This window comes from Falco biarmicus, chromosome 2 (genome assembly GCF_023638135.1).
Source record: "Falco biarmicus isolate bFalBia1 chromosome 2, bFalBia1.pri, whole genome shotgun sequence".
NCBI lineage: Eukaryota > Metazoa > Chordata > Aves > Falconiformes > Falconidae > Falco > Falco biarmicus.
In genome coordinates, this window is record NC_079289.1 from 112,677,135 (window position 1) to 112,698,614 (window position 21,480).

Genomic DNA, 21,480 nt, shown 5'->3' on the forward strand with positions numbered 1-21,480 from the left:
TTTAGTAGCTGGGAGCTGATGTAGCAGGATGCATTTAGGCTGTTTTCTGAGATAGCTAAAAATAGATATGTTTGATAATATTCCATTATTCACCATGATAGTACCTAAGGGGTTATGCAAAACTTAGGTTTGCTTTCAACTAAATTGGACACTTGTTCAGAAGGTGATAACTGTTAATGAGTTATGAGGGTACTGCAATATTAGGAATTATAACTACTAATCATGAATTTAAAAAAGCAATGATAGCTTTTAAAAAGTTTTATCAAAAGTTTGTGAAAGATCACAAAGGTAATGCAGAAAAAAGCAATAACAAGCTACCCCTAAAACCATCAATACATTTTTCAAACAGCGTGCAAACTGTATGCGTAGGACTGTGCCCATGTCTGTTCTGTCAATCACCAACCTCCCTTTATTAGTCTTAGATAGAAGATAAACAACAAGACTGACAGCTTTGTGTCCTTTGGCATTTTTGTGTCACCATCACAGAGTAGGAGGGTATTATGTCATCACTCAAGTCTGTCAGGTTTAGTTTAGTCTGCTGTTTGTCTTAACGATTGTTTTCCTCATTTTTTCCTCTAAGTTGATACACATACCCTGTATAGATTGTACATTGTTGATGTTAACAGAATCCATTTTTCAGATGAGAGATGTCTTTAACTTCAACCATGGAAATGTCACCCTTTTTCCCTGCACACCAAAAGAGAAATTAGAAAAATAAACATCTTCCTCACTCAGTCAGTTCTGGTCTATACAGAACTCTTCATACCTCACACATTCAAATATCAGTAGTATTAATATTACAAGTAGCAAGAACTGAGATGTTTAAAAAAGTTTTGTTAAGGTAAGTTCATTATGTATGCCTCTCTTGTGGAATCTGTATAGACTTTGGCACTGTATGTTGATAACTCATGCCCAGTACCTAAGTTTACTTATATCATTCGTTATATGATGACAGAAAAGAGAATCTTACCTGGTGTTCGGCTTTTGAAAACAGTCAAGTAGGTGTGGTGAGAGGTTGAAGAGTCAACACTTGGCTTTTGTTAGTGACTTTATCACACGTGACCATTTAATGAAAACCAGTTCTTCCTCATTAAGGAAACAATAGATTGGTTCCACAAAAAGCACTTCTACCTATAGTAAATATCTGCCTCAAATTACATATTCAAACTCTCTGAGAAATGTACCGAGAGATCAAGACAAATTAAGAGTGGGGTTCTCCAAAGACAACAAGCTGAAGCAGAAGTTTTGTAACCAAAACATTAGGAAAAACCTAATCAGGGGGAATAAAGCCTGGACAAGCAACTTCAGCCTAAAGGAAGGTATTTAGTGCTTCTTGGGATTCTCTACTCTCTCTAAAAGATGTCATTTAAACTGGGTCAGATCTTCCTCACACTGAAACAGACACAAATGGAAAAACAGACGAGGCTGCTTGGCATAGCCAGTAGCCAGGTGGTTACAGCAATCACTGATAGCGGGATGCATAAGGGAGGGACAAGGTTTTCAATTGCCACAGTCTCTAATAGAAACCAGAAATAAGACCCGTGATCTCCCAACCTTCTCAGAGAATGCCCTGTCTAGCCACTGTACTTTCTTAATAGGCTTTGCCCACATCTTCACTTACTGAATCTATTCCACTGCAAAAATTCACAGCAGGGAAGAAAAAAAAAAAAAAAAAAAAAAAAAAGATGAGCTAACAGGTGGGAGACATGGGGGCATAATGTTCAAGTCTTTGCTTCAATTAATGTGTATTTATATGTGTATAGTACGTATTCATACAAAGTAGGACAGTTTCAAAGGAGGCTTTTAATGGCAAATGCCCCAAAGTCCAGTAGCAATGGCATGCAGATGGGCAAGTGAGTTGGAAATTCTGGGTCTGCCCCTTCTGAGGAGGCATTCTAACCAGAAGTTTGGGGGTGACAATGAATAGGCAGGTTTTGGAGAACCACAGTTTGCCTGCAAGAGGAGATCTAGCAAGTTACTCTGATGATGTCTAGCGGGTGAGTTCATGGGTAAAACAAGTGGAGGAGCACCTTCTTTGTGAATTGCCCTGATGCAGACCCAGGATCTACCCCCCATCCTCCACACAGGTAAGTGACCCAGGAGAATTCAGGCAGTTGCCGTTAGGTATTTGCGCATCCGAGACTTGAGCTCAACAACTCAGCTAGGTACCTGTCGTTGCATGATTGAAGGGTTTCAGCAGTGCCCAAAGATTTTCCTTAGGCACAGGAATTCATGTTTCTGATGTTTGCTATAGTTTTATGTGGTAAGTTCACCCCCAAGTAGAGCTAGGCACTGTTCCTCAATAACTTGACAGAAATATCAGAGACCAAATAACAGTGCAGAGTGCCAGTGAGTTTCCTGGGTATTGTTGTAGTGGCTTTTTGACATGTCTGTCTCAGCTGCCAAATTTATTCCAGTAGAGATCACCTTACGAGATGATACTTGATTTACATTATCTGATTTGTTCCATAATGGGGGAGATCAGAGCAGAGTCTTTGATTTCATTTTCACAGGGAACAATATATCTTTAATTTTAAAATGGATGATCAGCGCCTACATTCATAGAATAATTCAGGACGTTACTTTGACTACCGCAGTTCACATTGCAGAGCAATACAATCATCATTCCCATCCTGCTTTGTCTGTCACAGTCAGTAATGTTTCATCTAGGCTCATCTGTAGCTGTCTTGGATCTAGACAGACACGCCAAGGCCAGATCCTTCAGTAGTTCCACAGTCTTTTACCCCCCTTCCCCTTTTTCTGAATTTAAGCAATCTCCGAGGAACTTTATCCTCTGAAGTTCTCTTGAGGAAGACAAAGGGGGGGGGGTTGCCTCTTTTTGGCTTTAATCCACTTAATGTTTTATGGCTGTGGGAAGAATTTGCATATGAGAATTTCATTTTGTCTTCATCCCCTGGAGATCAACCTGGTCACAGACTATGCTAATTATTGGTGTAAAGCTCATGATCTAAATTTTACACTAGGAGCTTCCCTGTGCTCTCTTACAGAACTTCGCAGTGCCTTTGCATTAGCGTTAATCCATGTAGTGCTGATTACCCTTCTTCTCCTGGCTCTAAAGTGAAATCTGCCGGTCCTCTTAAATTGATAGGATTGTCGTTTTCTGTGCTCCAACTGTTTGATTGCTGGGCTTTTTTTCCCCCTTTTTTGGGGGGAGGTGTGTGGGTGGGAGGGGGTCTTTTATTCTGTTTTAATCTATCAGTGTTTGGTGATACTTTCCAGGATTCAACTAGAGAACATTAAATCTTCAAAGACAGTTTCAAATTTAGGAAAGCTGAGAGAAAGTATCAACTCTGAGCATTTTTCTACAAAATAATTGTGTTTTTTTTAAAAAATGCAGATTTTTAATTGAGGGTTATTAAGTGCTGTATGATTTGATTATTTCCCCCCCTGCTCTTAGAATGGACCTCTTGGAAATAAAGTAATCCAGTACGATTCTTGGCTATCAAGCCTACAGGGTTCCAAAGCATATTCAATAAGTCAGCATTTACAGACACTTCATAACTGCACCTTTAATAACCGGATTATAGAATTAATTTTTTTGTCTACTAGGGATTTTATTAACTAGATTTTTTTGCCTCCAGATGAATCCTGGTAACATCATGGGATTGCTGTTCTGAGGAGGAAGCATTTTAAATTCCTAGCTAGCAGTAACATCCATTCTCAATGAGGAAATTAACCCTAGGTACAGAGGTAATTTATTGGGCTTTTCAGTAACCCTGAAGGTGTAAGCTGCCAGAGCTTCCAAATAACTCTGTTGTTGTTATTACTGACCATGATGCTGTAATTCAGTGTTGATGCAAAAGTTTTCTTGGGGAGCTGAAGCTTGTGATATCCTCTAAGTAGCTAACGCAGCTGAGAACAGATCACAACCACCTAGAGCGTGATCCTGGAGCATGAGAGCGCTCATCCGTGCATACTCACCACCGAAGTCTGGCAGGCTTCCGTCTCTCCAGCTTCTCCCTTTCTGTTGTTCTAACTGGACACATTTTCAGTGATGCAATCAAAGGGGTTTAGATTTGTTGTGCTGCAAAAAGACATGTTAATGGGAGGCCCTGCTCAGAACAGCACTCATTTCCAGAGGGCATCACATTACTCTGTCAGCATTTTAGCAATACCAGGTAAAGACTTGTCTCTATGGATGGATAGTCCTCAAGCAGTTGTCTTCAGTACAGTTCAGCAGAGTGCTATTCAGGATATCAGTTGTTCATTATAAGAAAGCAATTTAAAAGCCAAAAAGGAAAAGAGGAATGCTTGAAAATGTTGGAGGTTTTTTGTTTGTTTGTTTTTGGGTTGGTTATTTTTAGGTATTATGATACAGCTTTTGCCTGTATGAATCAAGAGAATCATAGGCTAGCTGAGGTTAGAAGGGACCCCTGGAGACCATGTGGTCCAACCGCCCTGCTCTTGCTGGGTCAGCCAGAGCAGGTTGTCCCAGAAGATGGTGTCCAGTCAGGTTTTGAATATCTCCAGGGATGGAGACTCTATAATCTCTCTGGGCAGCCTGTGCAGGTGTCTAACCACCCTTAGAGTAAAATAGTTTTTTCTATGCTTAAGTTAAATTTCCTGCATTTGAATTTGTGTCCATTCTCTTTTGGCCTGTCAGTACACACTACTGAGAAGTGCCTCGCTCCATCTTCTCAACTCCCCTCATCAGGTATTTATCAACATTGACGACATCCTAAGCCTCCTCATCTCACCTCATCGTGGGTGAACGGTCCCAGCGCTCTCAGCTTCTCCTTATATGATAGATGTTCCAGTCCCTTAATCGCTTTTGTGGTCCTTTGTTGTACTCGTTCCAATATGTCCCTGTCTCTGTTGTACTGGGTGAGCCCAGAACTGGCCAAAAGAGTTCAGATGTGGCCTCACCAGTGCTCAGCAGAGGGGAAGGATCATCTCCTTAGACCTGCTGGCCACATTCTTCCTTATATGGCTCAGGATGCTGATAAATGTAAAGTAATTTAAATTCAGTTGTTACATTTTTGCACTTCTGTTACAGAAAAGATAAAGTGTACCTTGGGGTTTACATTTTTAAATACAAATAAATGAATTATTTTTATGTACTCTTCCCATTTAAAGAGTTACTAATGAGTATTCCAGATGTGTATTTCATATGCAGTTGGTTTAGCCCATTCTTATTTTCTAATTTCTTCTGGGTGGCCTCATTCTTATAGAGAAATTATGTATCAAACAAAATTGCTTACTACAGAAAATGGGAGCATTGTTACTAGGAGGGATGTCAACAAGTTTTTCTATCAATTAAAGACTGATGGAGATAAGAAGAGACTAGATGGAGGAACAAATTAAGTCAAAGACAGCTTATTCCAAGGTTTTCTGACACCCACATATATGTGCAGTCAGGAAAGATTTCAAAGAAAAAGAAGGAAGGAAGATGAAGAGTAAGAGGAATGAAAAATCAGGAAAGATGGGATCACTGAGGCAGGACAAATACTGTCAGTTGGGAGGTGAACATACATTGAGTATACTAAAGGCTGTTACGGGGGAAAGAAATTAAATATACAATTTAATTTAGTAAGTTTTGGTTGAAGAATTTGGAAACACTGATTAAAGAAGGGCAAGAGGAGGATCTGAGGAAAGCATCAAACTTGGCAAACAGTTTGCAAGCAAAACGGAAATCAGAAGAAAAAGCGCTGCTTTTGTCAAAAGTGGTAGTGTTAAAATATCATTGTATACCAGAGGAAGTATATTTGATATCTGGAATTTTTCCAGAACTGTTGAGTCTACCAGGACTTGTGTAAGATGGGAAAGGAGATTCATGTGTATAGACAACAGGTTTATTTTTCTAAAAACTTTTTAAAATAGAGGTCTTAAGTTTTGTGCCTGGAGAATAGGGAAAAGAAGATGAATGCTAGGTAAAAAGGAGTTAAATGATCAGCTCTGAAGTGAAGAGAAGAGAGAGAAGGAGGAATCAAGGACACAGTATAATTAAAAAATGGGCTATTATAACTTAGATATCAAAAACATTCATGTATCCAGTGTTGCAGATTGTTACTGCAGCACTCTTTATTACATCTGATGCTGTGAACATATTATCATCCAAATGTGCAATTAATGTCCTTTGACGGGCACTTTGTCGACAAGCCCGAGAAAGAGTACGGTAACAGTCACTGTCCTGAAGGCCAAATACCTTTGCTTATGCCATGTCTCAGACAGCTTGTGAAGCAGAATTGGAAGTTACTCCTTATCCATTATGTATGATTCAGTAGTACACAGTAAATACAGAAATTCTTCTTAGACTGTATCTCCAATACTCAAGTGATTTACCGTCTATTAAAAATAGCCACAAAAATCAGTCAACATTGAAACAACTTCTTGCATTTTTTAAATATTCAATGCTACCTTTTGTATGGCACACAAATCTATCTGTCAAAAGTAACAAACTGAAGACAGGTTAGTTATGGTGGTTTCTTAGTGAACCTTCAGACTATACCAGTTAAGAAAAGTGCAGTATGAGAACCAATATAATTAATCATCCGTTGCAAGTGTGAAGGGTAAGTAGCATTCTCTAGCTATGAAGCTGTAAATGGTAGTTACTCTGTGTATTTGCTTTTCAAATTAATGTCTTCAATCCTGTATCTACTGCTATAATTTCAACTGCAGAAACAACCAACCAGAGGAATATTTTTCCCCAACTCTTAAAAAAGAAAATGCCTTCAATAAATATTTGAATGAAAAAGCCAGTATGCAGTCAGCTGTTTTTTGTCTATACATATATGTTAAGCGTGGACAGGTTTCTTCTAGTATACTCAAATATATCTGGTGTATGTGAATGGCCCCAAAAGTGTCAGATATTGGGGACAAATGCTACCAATGGTAGCATGATTCTACACTTCTGTTACTGTCAGTAACTGTTAATTCATGGTAGAGTTTTTGTTCAGTGCAGCTGTTAGTACTTAGTATGCCATTTATGCCATTGTATGTCAAATATTTGTTTTATTTTTCCAAACAGTATTCGGTAGTGCTTGATGAATATGTCTGGCCACCACTCTGGACTCCAAATATTGTATGGCTGCACTTCTGAAGCCACCACCTTCTTGGAATATAGCTGCACAAAAAGTGTATTTTCACAAATGTAGACATGTAGATTCTTTACCCCCAAAACATCTAGAATAAAAAAATCACAGAATGTTTCACATTGGAAAGGACCTCTAGAGGTCACCTAGTCCAACCTTATTCTCCAACTATGTCCAGTTAGACCAGGTTCCTCAGAAAATTAGAGATCTAGAAAGTTCTGCTGCCAAATTTTTCTTTTGAATTTGGATTAAGTTCATGATTTGCTGCTTCTTCATGCTAAAATTCCCAAATTTCTCAGCCTCTCCTTGTATGAGAGATGCTCCAATCCCTTAATTATCTGTTTTGATCACCATTTCTCACTAATAGTTTCTTTCACAGCGCACCTGCATCTGGAAAACTAAGACAAATCCCACAAAAGAGGAAGCATCTATGTACTTGTAGTTCAGAGGCAGATTGTGTGCTGTTAGGCTATATGGGAGACATCATAAAAATTTAAAGGGCTCTGTCAGAAAAGATGTTGAAACCACCAAAGAGCTTTCTGAGAATCCTCCCTGGAATTGCACTCGTCTCAGATGTCTCCTGATACTTTGTTCCGTATTTCAATTCCCTAGATAATGAGATCTGCGAGTCATCACTAGCACCACTAATATCTTCAGTATTGACGTATACATTAGTGGTTGACTCTACGTTGGTACTGGAATCAATTGGTAGATTGATTGCAGATAGACTTATCAATCGTTGATGATTTCTTTGCTGTTTTGTTCAGGTTCTGAATATTTTCAGGGCAGTGACCTGTTCTTAATTGGCCTCTGGAGGAAGCTATCTTGCTCCACTAACTGCAGCAGGAGTTCAGGGAGTCTGACTTCATAATGTAGTTAGGACATATGAGTATTCCTACTGCATGTCTGGCCAATGTAGCCATCTGCTACAGGAAGAATGATGTTAATTCATGTATCTACATGAATGATCAAGAAGTGCAGAAAGAACAGACACATATTATACCTGTTCTCACTTAGAAAGCAATCTCTCTTTGTTCTTTAATAAGTGAGAAAGTCTTTCCAAACCCTGCTGAGATAACACATTTGAACAGGACTGCACTCTTTAGAAATTAGAAGGCTGTGACTTTCCAAGAAATAAGAAGCAGTACCGTAAACATGACTCTGCTGTGAGTGTTACTTATTTGTGCCACTAAAAGCATTTTCAGTATGATGGGATCATTGTTTAGCTAATGAATGAGCAGAGCTGTAATGTCACCATCTACAAGGTTAGAGGAATATAGGTATAATTCAGTTCTACAGCTTCCTTAAGACATGGTCAGCTGCAGACATGTATGAAAAGCATATTGCACATGGGCAGATTTGAGGAGAAACTGAATTTCCAGTAGTGCTGAGTGTAAAATTTGGTGGAGTTGTTCCATGTTCCCTACCTTTAGGATTCCTTGCACCCAAAGGTGACTAAAGCCAGTGCATGAAGGTCACCAGCAATGACTGTAAAGAGCAGTCTCCTAAAGAAAAAAAGTGAGTACACTGTAACTGATGTTCTTTAAAATATGTACAATGTTTTGGTAGAGCTCTGTGCTGTTTGGCTAGACATTTTTTAATACCTATACAAGCTTAAATCTGCCTTGGTCAGCAATCATTCAAGTACTGTTAACACAATTATTAGTATCAATATCAGTAGCATGAGCAGAAATTACCTGGTCTGGTCTTCACAGAAGAGCAAACTTAGAAATCTGCGTACCTTTGTTTTAGTTTGCAAGAGGATTAGTATTTATCTATCCCTTCTACTTCAATAAGGTCTTTATCTTACATTTCTCACTTACGAAAAACTATCATTTAGCCTGAAACTTACTGTTTTTTCAGTATTACCCTCAAAATTATAGAAAAAAATTAATTTGTATTAGTATTTTCTTAGGCAGGTGTGGACTGTTATTACAGCTCTCTATTGTATTATTTGCATTTTTGTAGTATTACTTATGCAGTAGTATTTCATTGGTAGACCTTCAGAAATTACCTTCCCAACTGAGAGCCTCTTTCTACCTGTAATTTACATTATATGACACAGTATGATGTATGCAGTTTTGGAATATTGTAGCATTATTTTTTCCTTTTACCATAATTGCCAGGATTAGTACAACCCAGAACAGGATTCATCTTTTTAGAGTGGTTTTGCGTTTGAACATAATAGTTAAAGAATTTCCTCTTTAATCCTCAGAGCTTCTGTCCTGCATTACTGCTTTCAAAATACCAGTCTCCAACTCGGTATATAAGATTACCAATTACTTTTATCTATTGAATCTCATTTATTTTAATTCTGTCCATTTCTAACCTTGCCAGATCATTTTGCAATTTTAATTTTTGCAGCTGCACATTTGAGAAGTATGATTTTTAAAGATTTTTCTAGGGTACCATGCTGTGGCACATGTCCAGTTGCATTAGTATAATAGGAAATCCTGTAATTCCCCATTGCAGAAGGAACCAGATGAGCAGACCTTGTAAGATGACATTTCATCCCGACTAATGTGGTTCTTGCTTTAGTTTTGGAGGTACAGTTAAACGTTATCCCAATGCAATAAAACAATAAAGCATCTTCGTAGGTCAAAACCTGTATGTTTTGGAAAGATTTGAAACTTAAATTTCTTATGTGAAAGTGAGGCAGCCCTCATCCTTCAGAGAATAAATGTCATCCTTATGATTCTCAAAAGCAAGCAGAACATAAGTGCAGTGCCTCTCTAATGCCAGAAGCAGGCATTATAAATACTCTAGAAGGCAAGTTCTTTTTTTACATATTGCCATGTTTCTTGAATGCTCTGAAAAAGAGACAAACTGAAGGCAATACAGAAAATTATTGTGGAAGAAAATATAGCTCAGTGCAGAAAATCTGGTATGCAGGAAAGTTTTACCATATTTATTCCATTCATGAAGGGCATATAATCGTCCTGGCCTTCTTTTGTCAGTTGGCAACAGTTGGTGAAACCTCACTTGGCAGATGTGTTCAAGATTGTAAGTCATTGTAAGTCACCTTAAACTGTTTTCATTCCATCCAGACTGCAGGAAACGGTGAATTGTTTCACTGAAGAAATTACCTTGCAGTTTGGATCTTCTTCGTAAAGCATCTAAGATTGTTCTTTAAATACAGCCCACTCTGATAAGTAATAGCTAACGGTGTAGGGACAGGTTCTGGATCCCCAGTGCTCTGGCCTTTTCAAGGTGAGCACAGAGAAGATGCCTCTGTTAGTGAGACAGTCAGAACCTCTTCTAATGAAGGGAGTTTGCTGTACTCCTTGACATATGCATTATCCAATGTGCAAAAAATCTGAAAAAGATAAAAAGGAGAAAGCAGCTTGCTGCTGAATGTTGTTCTCTAAGCTAATCAAATATTTCAGCAGTATTTCTCAGCTAAAGCCGTCTAGTCTTTGCTTATTATATTGCAAACCAGAGCATAAAGTAGAAGCTGACCAGATGATTAGAGATAGAAGAAGTATATTCCTGTTGCCCCCATTGTTTCTTCCTTTTGATTACCAAGTACTTTAGAAGGGTTCAAAGAGAAGTAGAAATGCACTGGAATTAAAGTAAAACTAATCTCTAAGGATTGTTATGTCATTCTTCCATTTCAAACACGTTACTTATCATCCTCAGTGATGACCTGGATTTATTAAGTACATGAATGGGTTGGGAAATTCAGTGGAGTTGAAGTATCCACAGCATCTGAGTGACACAAAACTGTGAAAGATGCTGTTTGGAATGTCTCTTTGAACTCATCTATGTTACTAATCACCTTCCTAATGGGGGAAAAAAAATCATTATGTATCTGCAAATTGGCCAGATTACTGTTCCACACCCAATTAGCCAAAGATCTGTCCCCAGTATTGTGACCTTCAGGTTTTGTTACTTCCGCTAATTTTACTTACAAATGATGTCACCTTTAAAGGACTCCAACGGTACATGCATCAGCCAATCTAATAGGTTGCATAGAAACTCCTAATGTATTTCCACGAGCTTTTCTGTCTACATTAGCATTACCTGTGCAAGTAGATTCAATTTCAATGTTTCTGTCCCAGTACTGAAATCTATCATGGCTCTAGACTGATTAGGAGTTCATCTATCTTTCTGACCTTTGGACTCCGTTGGAATCACGACCAGGTAGTTATAAGAGCAAAGGTAGTAGTTTCACAGCTGCAATGCTATGGACTACATTTCCAGTGAGTGGAAATGGGGTGAGGCAGACGTGGCCTCACCACACACATAAAACAGGAATAGAAAACGTGATTACTAAATATCCACACTTCTGCCTAGCCTTGTATGCCTCCTTGTATGAAAATAATCAAATTGCATGACTAGAAAGAAAGAGGAAGGAAAAGGATTTTCTTTCCACATACAAATAATTAAAAAGTTTGAAAATATTTGGAGTTCAGATACCATGCAAGTAGCTACTAGATAGGTTAGGCATCAGTGTACTAACTGCATATCAGTTGGAAATGGGCAAACTGGTAGTACAGTAACAAACCAATGTGGACATGATTTTTTTAAAGGACAATTAAATGTTTTGATAAGAAGTATGAAGGCTTAGAAGACTAAACACAGAAGAAAATAGTAGTTTGGGGTTTTTTTCCATTTGCTACCCTTCTGTCTCTTTTTTTCTTGCTGTGGTGGTCGTCTGTAGCCTGACAGATTTTGATGTACAACTATAAGCGAGTGCTGTAGATCATCCCTGTGGGCATCTTGGTGTATTGAATTAATTAGGGACAAAGCAAAAGGCCTTCTCAAGTATATTCAAGTATATCTGGAAACACAATATACATTCATTGAAAACTAATTCACATTTGATGACGGTACTGCATTCAGAAAGTTACAACCTGGAGATCAGAGGGATTTTTTCAGTTTCTTAAGTATTAAATTTCTGGGACTTTAGCACAACCTGTAGAGCATCAGAAATTCTTCTGGTTCCAGCTATTGGTTACATTATTCCCAAGACAGAGGGAACAGCTCTAACATGAGGAAGAAAATTTTCTTGAGTGAATCCCAGGGTGGCAGCATATGTCAAGTTAGTATTGTCAAAACATCTGCAAATTACTCTGGAGGATTTGGGGGTTTTGTTGTTTATTTCTTCCTCATTCTTCAAATATAAAACTCAAAATACTATTAAGATATAGTCTTTTTAAAGAAATTAGATTAAAGATGCTGCCCTCTGGCTACTACATCTAACAAATCCAACTGCCTTTTATGCCCAGGATGAAACGTGGATTTTAATTTTTTTTCCATGACACTGTGTTTTTAAGTTTCTTTTCTCTCTTTGATATAATTCCTATTGCAAGATTTCACTACATGACTACATATGATGGTTGTGTTATTTTTTGCAAAAAGTAAAGTACAGGTTTTTGTGCTTGTGAACCAGACCACCAGTTTGTTGCAGTGGTTGTCAGTCTCAACAATTGCTAATTAATGCAGCTGAAACACTGCATTAATACTAAAATTTACTCATAATAACCTAAACTATGCAAATTATCAAGGTTACTTGTTTCTGTCTCAGAAAACATTCTGAAAGGAAATCTTTTCCGCAGAAAAAGAGAATGACAGGTAAAATAAATGAAGTGTGTCTGCTTAGGAACAAGTATTTTATGCATAATTATTTCATACTTTGCAAACTAATTACATCATATGTGCCTGGGAATTACAGAAAACTGAAATAATGTACTTAGGGCATATTGGAATTTATTATGCAATTATATTTTTTGTTGCATTTTATTTTTTTATAAGCGCTTACAATGTAAGAATCCAGGAAGGAGACATCAGTGGTGGTATACTTTATTACTCTTTTGGCATAGGTGTATTTCCCAGAAGTCAAATATATATTCTGCTTCTTTAGCCGTTTTCTGGCATCTCTGTAACATGCAAAAATTCTGGCATTTCAAGCTATTGATAAGGTAATGATTCGGGAATGTAGGTCAGGAAGAGGCCAAAAAGGTGTATTGGGCTTCTAAGAAAGTGAAATGGGGATTAAAAAAAAAAGAAAAAAAAAAGAACTTCCAGAGAAGGTTCTGAAAGAGCAGGGAGAGTTAGGAGTGAGGCTAGGAAACCATGCAAGTCCATTGAGCATGGAGCTGGCTGAGTCTTTAAGGACAAAGCTTTCTTTTCTGTGCTCTACCTGGGCTGTCTAGTCGTTGCCGCAGTGCAACTAATAAATAGTTTTCAGAAACTACCCATGGAATACAAATGCAGCGATAAGTACAACCTTCTTAAAAAGTGGAGGAATAAATACTGTCACCTGAGTACAATATAGAAGCTGTATTTTAGTATCAGACACATTAAAAAGAAGCTTGGTGTCTCCTGTTAGCTTCTGCGGGGAGCCAGAAATATTTACTACTGTTTGTATTGAGCAACCCACGGACATTTCAGTATATAGAAAGTCTGTTTAGTGTGTACCAAACTCCAAATTCTTGCAGAATGTTCCCCCAGATTCTTGCAGAATGCCCCCATACATGTTCTACTGTTTGTTTTTTGCTGTTACTTAAGTAAGAGAGAATGTTCTGCATTTCACTTTATGGTTCTTTATTTAAACTATTATAGCAGAGCCTCGAGTAGGCTTGAACCTTGTGGTGAAATTTCCTGTTTTTGGGGCAATTCTCACTACAAAGAAAGAGCGGTCAAAAAGCTTACAGAAAGCTTTTGAAGCTCATGTCCGTTAAATAGAGAATAATAAACTAGATGAGATCACTCTTTAAACAAGTAGAACGTAGGTCTTATGAAAGAGATTGAATAGAGAGTATTGTAAATAAATCTCCTTCCCATCCACTAGCTCCTTGAGGAGTATGTCTTCTCCTTCAAGCTTTTGCTTGCCAGTTGAGACCTTTCAGTAGCTGGCTTCTGTTCAGGCTCCACGGGCTTCTTTGCTCCAGCAACCAGGCTTGGCAAGGGTTTACCTTCTGCCACACGCAAGACCCCTGCTCCACTCAGTCTCCATGCCTGGAGATTGCCAGCTGGCTAGAAGTACTCCTGGCTTCTCCAATGCTGTCAACTGTTCATTTGCTGTCCAAGGAAGGAGCAGCCATCCTCTCCCAGAAGGACCCCTGCCCCAAGGTGCGGGAGCCAGAACTAGACAGTTAGCCACCTTTGTTCTGATCTAACTTTACCCTTTTAGCAAAGTATACCTGACGCAGAAAACAGAAACAAACCAGTTCTGGCATCCATCACAGCCATCAATTTCGCAAGAGGAAATGGTGTATTTCTAAATAGATATAGATACTGATATAGTCGTAGATGTAGGAATAAATTTTGAAAGTAAGATTCTAAAAAGATTCCATGTAAGCGCTAGCCTTGTCTATGCAATAGCAGAGTTTTCTCACTGGTTTGCTCTCAAACCTGCATTAGACAGGAAATCTTACAGTTTGAATTGATTTGGAACTCAGGTTTGAAATTGATGGCACAGATAATTAATTGCATTTAGACTTAGCACTTATAGAAATGCTTCTGACAAACAGCTTTCCTGCAAAGGAGTATATGTTGGTGCTCTTTGCAGCACTTTTTTTTTCAAAGGCTCAGTGTTGGTATTTTCATTACTATTTCTTTCTGTTCTTCCAACAAAAATTCACTCCAGGCTGAAACATGGAACATCTGATCCTAGGCCTTGGTCAGTGGTTGTTTTTACCAGTTTTCCAGAAAACTGATTGAACTGAGGTTTCTATTTTGTACAAAGGTTAAAAATGGTGTGGAGGGGAGGAAATGAGGGAGGGGAGCAATAGGAATGTAGCTGATGCAGGTGGTTTGTATTTCAATTGTTTTTTTTTTCTACAAGTAGGATCTAAATGGAAAATTTGTGTTCTAGTGGAGTTAACTGCAGTTCTGTTTAGTGCATGAAAATCTGCACATTGTCCCATCTATAGGAAAATATTTCAACTGCTACATAAATTTTTATCATGAGACAGTAGCAATTGAAAATTATAAGAAAGTAAAATACGCTGTAGGATGATATACTGCATTACTTTTAAAATAATTTCTGATTAAGAGGAGGCAAAAGTCACCACTTTCAAATTATGGGTTGCTGAGTTTTTTTTGTAATTCCTATGCTGTTCTCTAAATTGTATGTATGGGTGTGGTAGTAATCAAACCATTTAGAAGCACTGGGTCATTTTGAAAATATTTTTTTTGAAAGGTCAGTAATGTGAAATAAACTACCATTCTTATGTCTGCTCAGTTTGCATCTGACTAGAATTGAAAAGCTGAGAAATGAATTCTGAGTCCCCATCTACTACTTCCTCAAAGATAGCAACAGCTTCACTGTTGTGAGGACTTTTGGCTAGTAAAGCCACAGTCATCAGCTTTGCCTGCTATTCTGGGTTGGTAGAAGCTTGCTTCTATGTGTTTTTTGTTTTCTTGAGCTTGTTTTTCTGGGCTGTTTTGTCGGCATATTGGTATATACATGGCTTTTCATTTGGTGGCTTTTGTTTTGCTTGCTTCTTTGCATTGCCGTTGCACCTATTTTCCATCATCATGTGCATTTTATATTATATACTACATAATTATTTATTTCTTGCTGTTGGTGGCCAGCAGATGTCTCGGTTATGTTTGGAATGTGTCCATTACACACAATCACAGTCACTTCGATGTGCCTTGGAGCAGTTTGTGGCATGCTTGTGTGTTAGGACTGCTTAAGCTGTCACCTTTCAGTTGTCTGACCCTGCAGAGAATAAGTCAAGCTTTAGCTGTCCTACCCTAAAATAACCAGCAAATTCAGCTTGAGTTCACTGTAAAGAAACCTGAACAGTAGCTTTAGAAGGCAGCAAGTTCAAGTGACGTTTTTGCTGAATCTTCATTGTAGCTACTTATTTCAGTGTAAATCTTCCTGCATTGGCAACACTTGGAGAGCCTTGCAATGGGGCAGAAACATGTAGATATAGTAGCAAAAGAACCATGGTAAAGCTTTGCTTTTATCGTTGGCAGATATAAATGTGAGGAGAAACAAATCTATGAGCCTTTAGGGACTTCAGAAAGCAGCGAGTGAGAGCATCATTAGGGACTTGAACACCTTGGTTATTCTCACAAATCAAAGCATAGCTCTCCCAGTAATTATAATATTTTATATTTTAGTTTTGGCTTTCAGAGGCTTACTGTAAAAATAGACTTACTGACGATTCAAATATTGTCATGTTAAAGATTTGAATCTAGAGGTATACAGCAAAACTTTCTGAGTTACAGAGGGGGTTTTTTATCGTTCGCTTAGGAGAATTATGTCATTTACTTACTTATGATGCTAGTATTTCTGTGCTGTGGAAAGACTTGATTAATATATGTAGATTCCTGAAACAGCTTTAATACAGAGAAATTTAATGTTTGGAAATGTTTTGACTGTTTTTCAGAAGAAAATGTGGGTTACTCTAAATATAACCTTTAAAATATTTAAAAGTTTAAAACATTAGCTAAAGTGACATTTTGAATTTAAGTACATCTACCTATTCCTCTTCCCTCAGTGGTTTCATGCAAAGAAAATCTTGCTAGGAAGGATATTCTGATAGAAGATGAGTAAAGTAAAGCCACTATACTCAATTACCTGAACTCTTTAGATGTATCGTATATGCATGCAGAAGTAGAACTTTCAACATATTCATGATAAGAAATACCCTTACAGCATTCCAGAAATCTGATGTTCCCATTCAATATGAGTAGTAGCGGATGTAAGAAAAATCTATAGGCAAGCTATGCAGTGCTAGACTTCTTACTTGCAAAAGGTTTGTTACTAGAAAAAAAGGGATTCTCAATATTCACCCACATTGATAAATACATGAAAGAAAAAATGGATTTAGGAAGGAGTTATTTTAGACGCTGTACAAAGCTGCTAGGGGGCAGAAATCAAAGTCAGTGTTAGTATTTTTAGGGGAAGGTCAAAGGTAACTAAAGTTCCTTAGTTTCTAGATTGATATACAAGGCAGTAAGCTATTCAAAAACTTGCTGGAGTCTTGTTCTTTACTCCACAGAGAAAGCAAACTACTATGCATAAAGACAACTGTGTCCATACCCCTGTATTCTAGGGTGTGATTTCACTAGGCTACTCACAGAGTCTCTTGTACAATATACCATGCTTTGTTAACGTCCTGTTTCCTACCTTATAACACGATTTTTTGTTTTTCAGCTCTGAGGGACAACAGAATTGAGTTGGTCCGAGCCTCATGGCATGAACTGAGTATCAGTGTCAGTGATGTGTCTCTGTCGGATGAAGGGCAGTACACCTGCTCTTTATTTACTATGCCTGTCAAGACTTCCAAGGCTTTTCTTACTGTTCTCGGTAAGTATAAAGAGCTGAGCATAAAGAAGCAAGTGTTAAACTTCTCAGGCTTTGGAAAATTATGATAAGAACAAAGTTTTCTAAAGCTTGGCAGAAGATAAATGTAAATGTCTGATCTTGTTTCCCTGAAGTTTATTGTTTCATACTGCTGTGCTGAAAAATAACATCCCTCTTACTATTTGCACTGTGGCAGGAAATGAATTAGGGAGCACACACAAATACCACCGTATGAGTGCTCCATAAAATGGACATAACCTCTACATCCCAAGCACCAGAAGTGCGAAGAAGGTGCATGTGTTCATCTCCTAACAATGTATTGTATAGGGCAAAGGGGAGAAAATCAGAGAGCATGAAATCAAAACGGGCTTTAGAGCTTTATTGGTTTTCCTTAGCTGTGCATTTTCTTGGCTCATTCTGCTTCGTTTTTTCTCTATAAAGTGCGTATCTTCACTGGGTTTGCTGCTGCTTCTATGCTTTATCCTCTAAATGCTCTGCTGTTTTCCCCAAAGGTTATAGATACACATAGAAAAGCAATAGATTTCGAGAGATGCCCAGGAAATAAAGTTTCTGCTCGAAGCTTTATATGATTCTATGAATGTCAGTAGCCCAATCAGCTGAAATTGCTATAGTTCATTGAAACACACCTGCGTACCTAAGAGGTTATATGATTTTACAGATTGATTTTTATTCTTTTCTCCTTTTTCTGTCCCTGAACTTGATTCTTTCTTTCGTTTTGTTTTATTTTTATACGTAGACAGGCAGACAGATGAATTTAATAGGACTAATGTAAGATGTTCTCTGTGCCAGTAATATTCACATTAATCCAGCCAGGGAATTGGTTTTGTGCATAGGATATGAAATATGTCTCCCTTTTAGTCCCTGTGAGACTATTTTACAAAAATCCTCACGAGTTTGCCATTAAGGACAAAAAACACCCACTCAAAGCAGAATATTCTGCAATAACAACTGCCTACCTTTGGTCTTTACTGTAGGGAGGCATCTCATGATCTAAACAATAGATGAGTAGACCAGTTCAACCTTTTAAATGGCAGAAAGACATAGAAAGGTGTTACAAAGATAAAAAAAGATCTAGACAATATTAATTAACCAAAGTAGCTTGATCTTTCACAGTTCTTTTAGTTCTACCTTCATTTTGGGGAAGCATTTCATGAAATTTTCCCAACATCAGCTACTAACCTTCCCAGAAAGCAAGCTGCAAGCTTTAAGATGCCTGTCTTTTTTTTGTCTTTTTTTTTTTTTTTTTTTTTTTGTAACTTTCAATTTCAAATTAACATTGTAAACTCTTTGACCACTTTCTATCTGAGAAGAGGTTATTTCCCATTGAAATGTAGTACATCTTTCAATCAATTAAACTATCTTTTTATGTACTAATAACCTCTTTATCGACTGCTTCTTTATGGATTAGAATATTTAAGTGTCAAGGTATTATAGTAGACATCATTTTGTGTCCTGAAAGAGAGGAGTATATTTATTACAGAAATATACTATGTTCTAGGGACTGCTGCTTGGGTTTCATGTACATAATCTCTCATTTTGGAAAAGAGATGTAAACAAACCAAATTGTGAAATACAGGGCACAGGGTCAATTACTGTGGCTGGTCTCTTTTTCTAGCCACAAATATGAACACATCAAAGTGCTGCAGATGCAAGTTACAACAATGACATTTGCAGAGAATTTAAAATTATGGTTGTCAGGATCACTTTAAAATAAGTTATTCTTGTGTTTTCAGTAGTCCAATGGATTTATACAAGTAGTGATCATATTTTTCCCAATTATCTTCTCTATTTTTTTTTAATTTTCCATGGTTCATTGAAAAACAACTATTTCCAAATTTAATATTACATGTATAGTATGTCATGATCATATGACCTCCTCAAAATAACTTGGATTTAGCTGAAGAATTCTCCGTAGCGAATGGAATTGTGATTATACCTATTGGTCTTTTGATTATGTGTTCTCTGAAGATAAAGTAACTCCTATATTTATTTTAGTCTGACCTCTTCCCTGGATTTGGTATTAAAATCTTCATAATTCATGCTCTAAACATGTGCTCTGAACTTAGATCAGTTCAGGTTTTTGTTGCCAGTTACATTTTATTTTCACCCCTGTACTTCTAATACACTTTGTCATCCTGCTTGCTGTGAAGACCGGTTTAAACCCTATAATAGCAAGTCAGACTAGACCTGCACGCCGAATAAATGCAGATAAGATAGTTTTAAAAATACAGTGTTTCCCTTAGAAAATTAGATAATTTGTTTTCTTTAATTCTTTAGAACCAGCTACACTTCAGACTGACAGTTTATTTGCAATAGGAAACAGGGTTCACTCACAAGGCAAAGAACTAATTATTGTGTTTCCAGAATTTAGAGCGTATGAAGAAGTGAACTTTAAGTTGGTTGTATATTCATGGCAGCAGCTGACACTATCAGAGACATTTTGCTTGTTTTGCTTGTTAGGTGTTCCGGAGAAGCCACAAATTACTGGATTTACCTCACCAGTTATGGAGGGAGAGAGGATGCAGCTAACTTGCAAGACATCTGGTAGTAAACCAGCAGCTGATATTAGATGGTTCAAGAACGACAAAGAAGTTAAAGGTATTTAAAAGGACTTTTATGTAATTTGATCCAGTTGTCAAAACTACACATCATTTAGAATTCAATTTTATATATAAATAGTGTTTGTAGTGTTTCTCATATTTGATCGTTACATGAATCAGTGATATAGTACAGAGATAAGGAATTGATTGTACAGTACTGGAGTGGTCATATAACCTTCTTTTTACTTTTTCTTCAGATGGTAAAACCTGATGTTTTGAATTGATCTGAACTCTGTTCAGCATGATAAACTCAACTGTGATGCTCCATAGAGAAACAGTTTATGGATTATTGTTATCAGAGCCATACCACTCACACCAGATATTTTACCTTGTCATGTCTTTTTGCCTTTCTAATATGATGTATGTCTGATCTGGTCATAGCCAGTTTTATGTTACACTGCTCAAAGTGACCATTTGTGGCAGAACCGTCTGGAGGAGATAGGAGATTGTATTTCCCATAGGGGAGCCACAAAGCCAGCACCAGTGAGGAAGAGTCGCGATGTAACAATTGAGGGGAACCTCAGCTTGGAAACTGGGAACCTGCAGCTGTGGCGCGGATGCTGACAGTCTGCAGTGAGGAGCAGGGAGAAAATAGATTTTAAAGTGGCTGAGGAGAACTTCACAGGGACCTGGGGGAGCTGGACACTGCTGTAACTGAAAAGTCATCAGGTGACTAAAATTGAAGCTCAAAACAAGGATTTGCCTTTGAGGATGCAGTGAGATAGGAAGGAGTTGCATATAAAAGCTGTTTGGTTCTTTTCTGTCTTCTGTTTCACTTTGCATGTATTTTACTTAAAACTTAGTTTTCTAGTCCATATGCTCATAAATACTGGGATAGTTTAAAATCCTTTTTGGTGAATGAGTGGAGAAAGCTTTCTATAATGGAAGGTTTAGTCACATCTTCCACAGCCAACTGAGATGCCCATTATACAGTAGATGAATAAAAAGCATAAGGTGGTAGTATTTACTCATGTCACCTCTGTTCATTCTGCTATAAGACTAAATCAATAAATCATTCAAAATCCACCTTTTCTGTGTAGCTTTTCAAAAAAACCCAAACACAACTTTTATCTGCTTTGTCTCATATTTGTCTGACATTGTGGATGTTGTTAGCTCAATAAACTGCCTCAAACAAAATCACAGTGTTAATTACAGAATCCATTAATCTTCCTTTGCTGTTCTCTACCACAGTTCAATGTACATAACCAGAGCTCTGATATAAAATTGGTAAATAAAGGAGATTGCAGTTGACTGTTCAAGGAACCCAGTCCCTTCTAGAAGTGTCTTTAGATTTCTGATGAAAATCAGGGTAGTGTTGAAGGAGACAGGAATTTTAGGCTGTAGTCATTTGAAATGTGTTTGAGCACTTGTAGCAAGGGTAGAAAATGAGGAAACAGAACCATTCTTTTCAGCCACTGGAAAATTTGAGGAAATTGCTGGAAGAAAAGCAGTGCCTCATCAAATGTAATTAAAAAAGAAGAATTTAGCAGCACAGCTAACACACATAGCACAGCACAGATTCTGTCATCCAGAA

At 37.6% G+C, this 21,480-nt stretch overlaps 1 protein-coding gene across 3 annotated transcripts in view; it reads left to right on the forward strand.

Moving 5' to 3' along the window:
- Positions 1–21,480, forward strand: part of CADM2 (cell adhesion molecule 2) — a 671,028-nt gene that overhangs the window by 523,565 nt on the left and 125,983 nt on the right. For all 3 annotated transcript variants that reach the window (XM_056329400.1, XM_056329402.1, XM_056329401.1), the window contains 2 exons: positions 17,176–17,328; positions 19,807–19,944. In XM_056329400.1, coding sequence (XP_056185375.1) covers positions 17,176–17,328; positions 19,807–19,944 — 291 coding nt within the window. The remainder of the gene's footprint in view (positions 1–17,175; positions 17,329–19,806; positions 19,945–21,480) is intronic.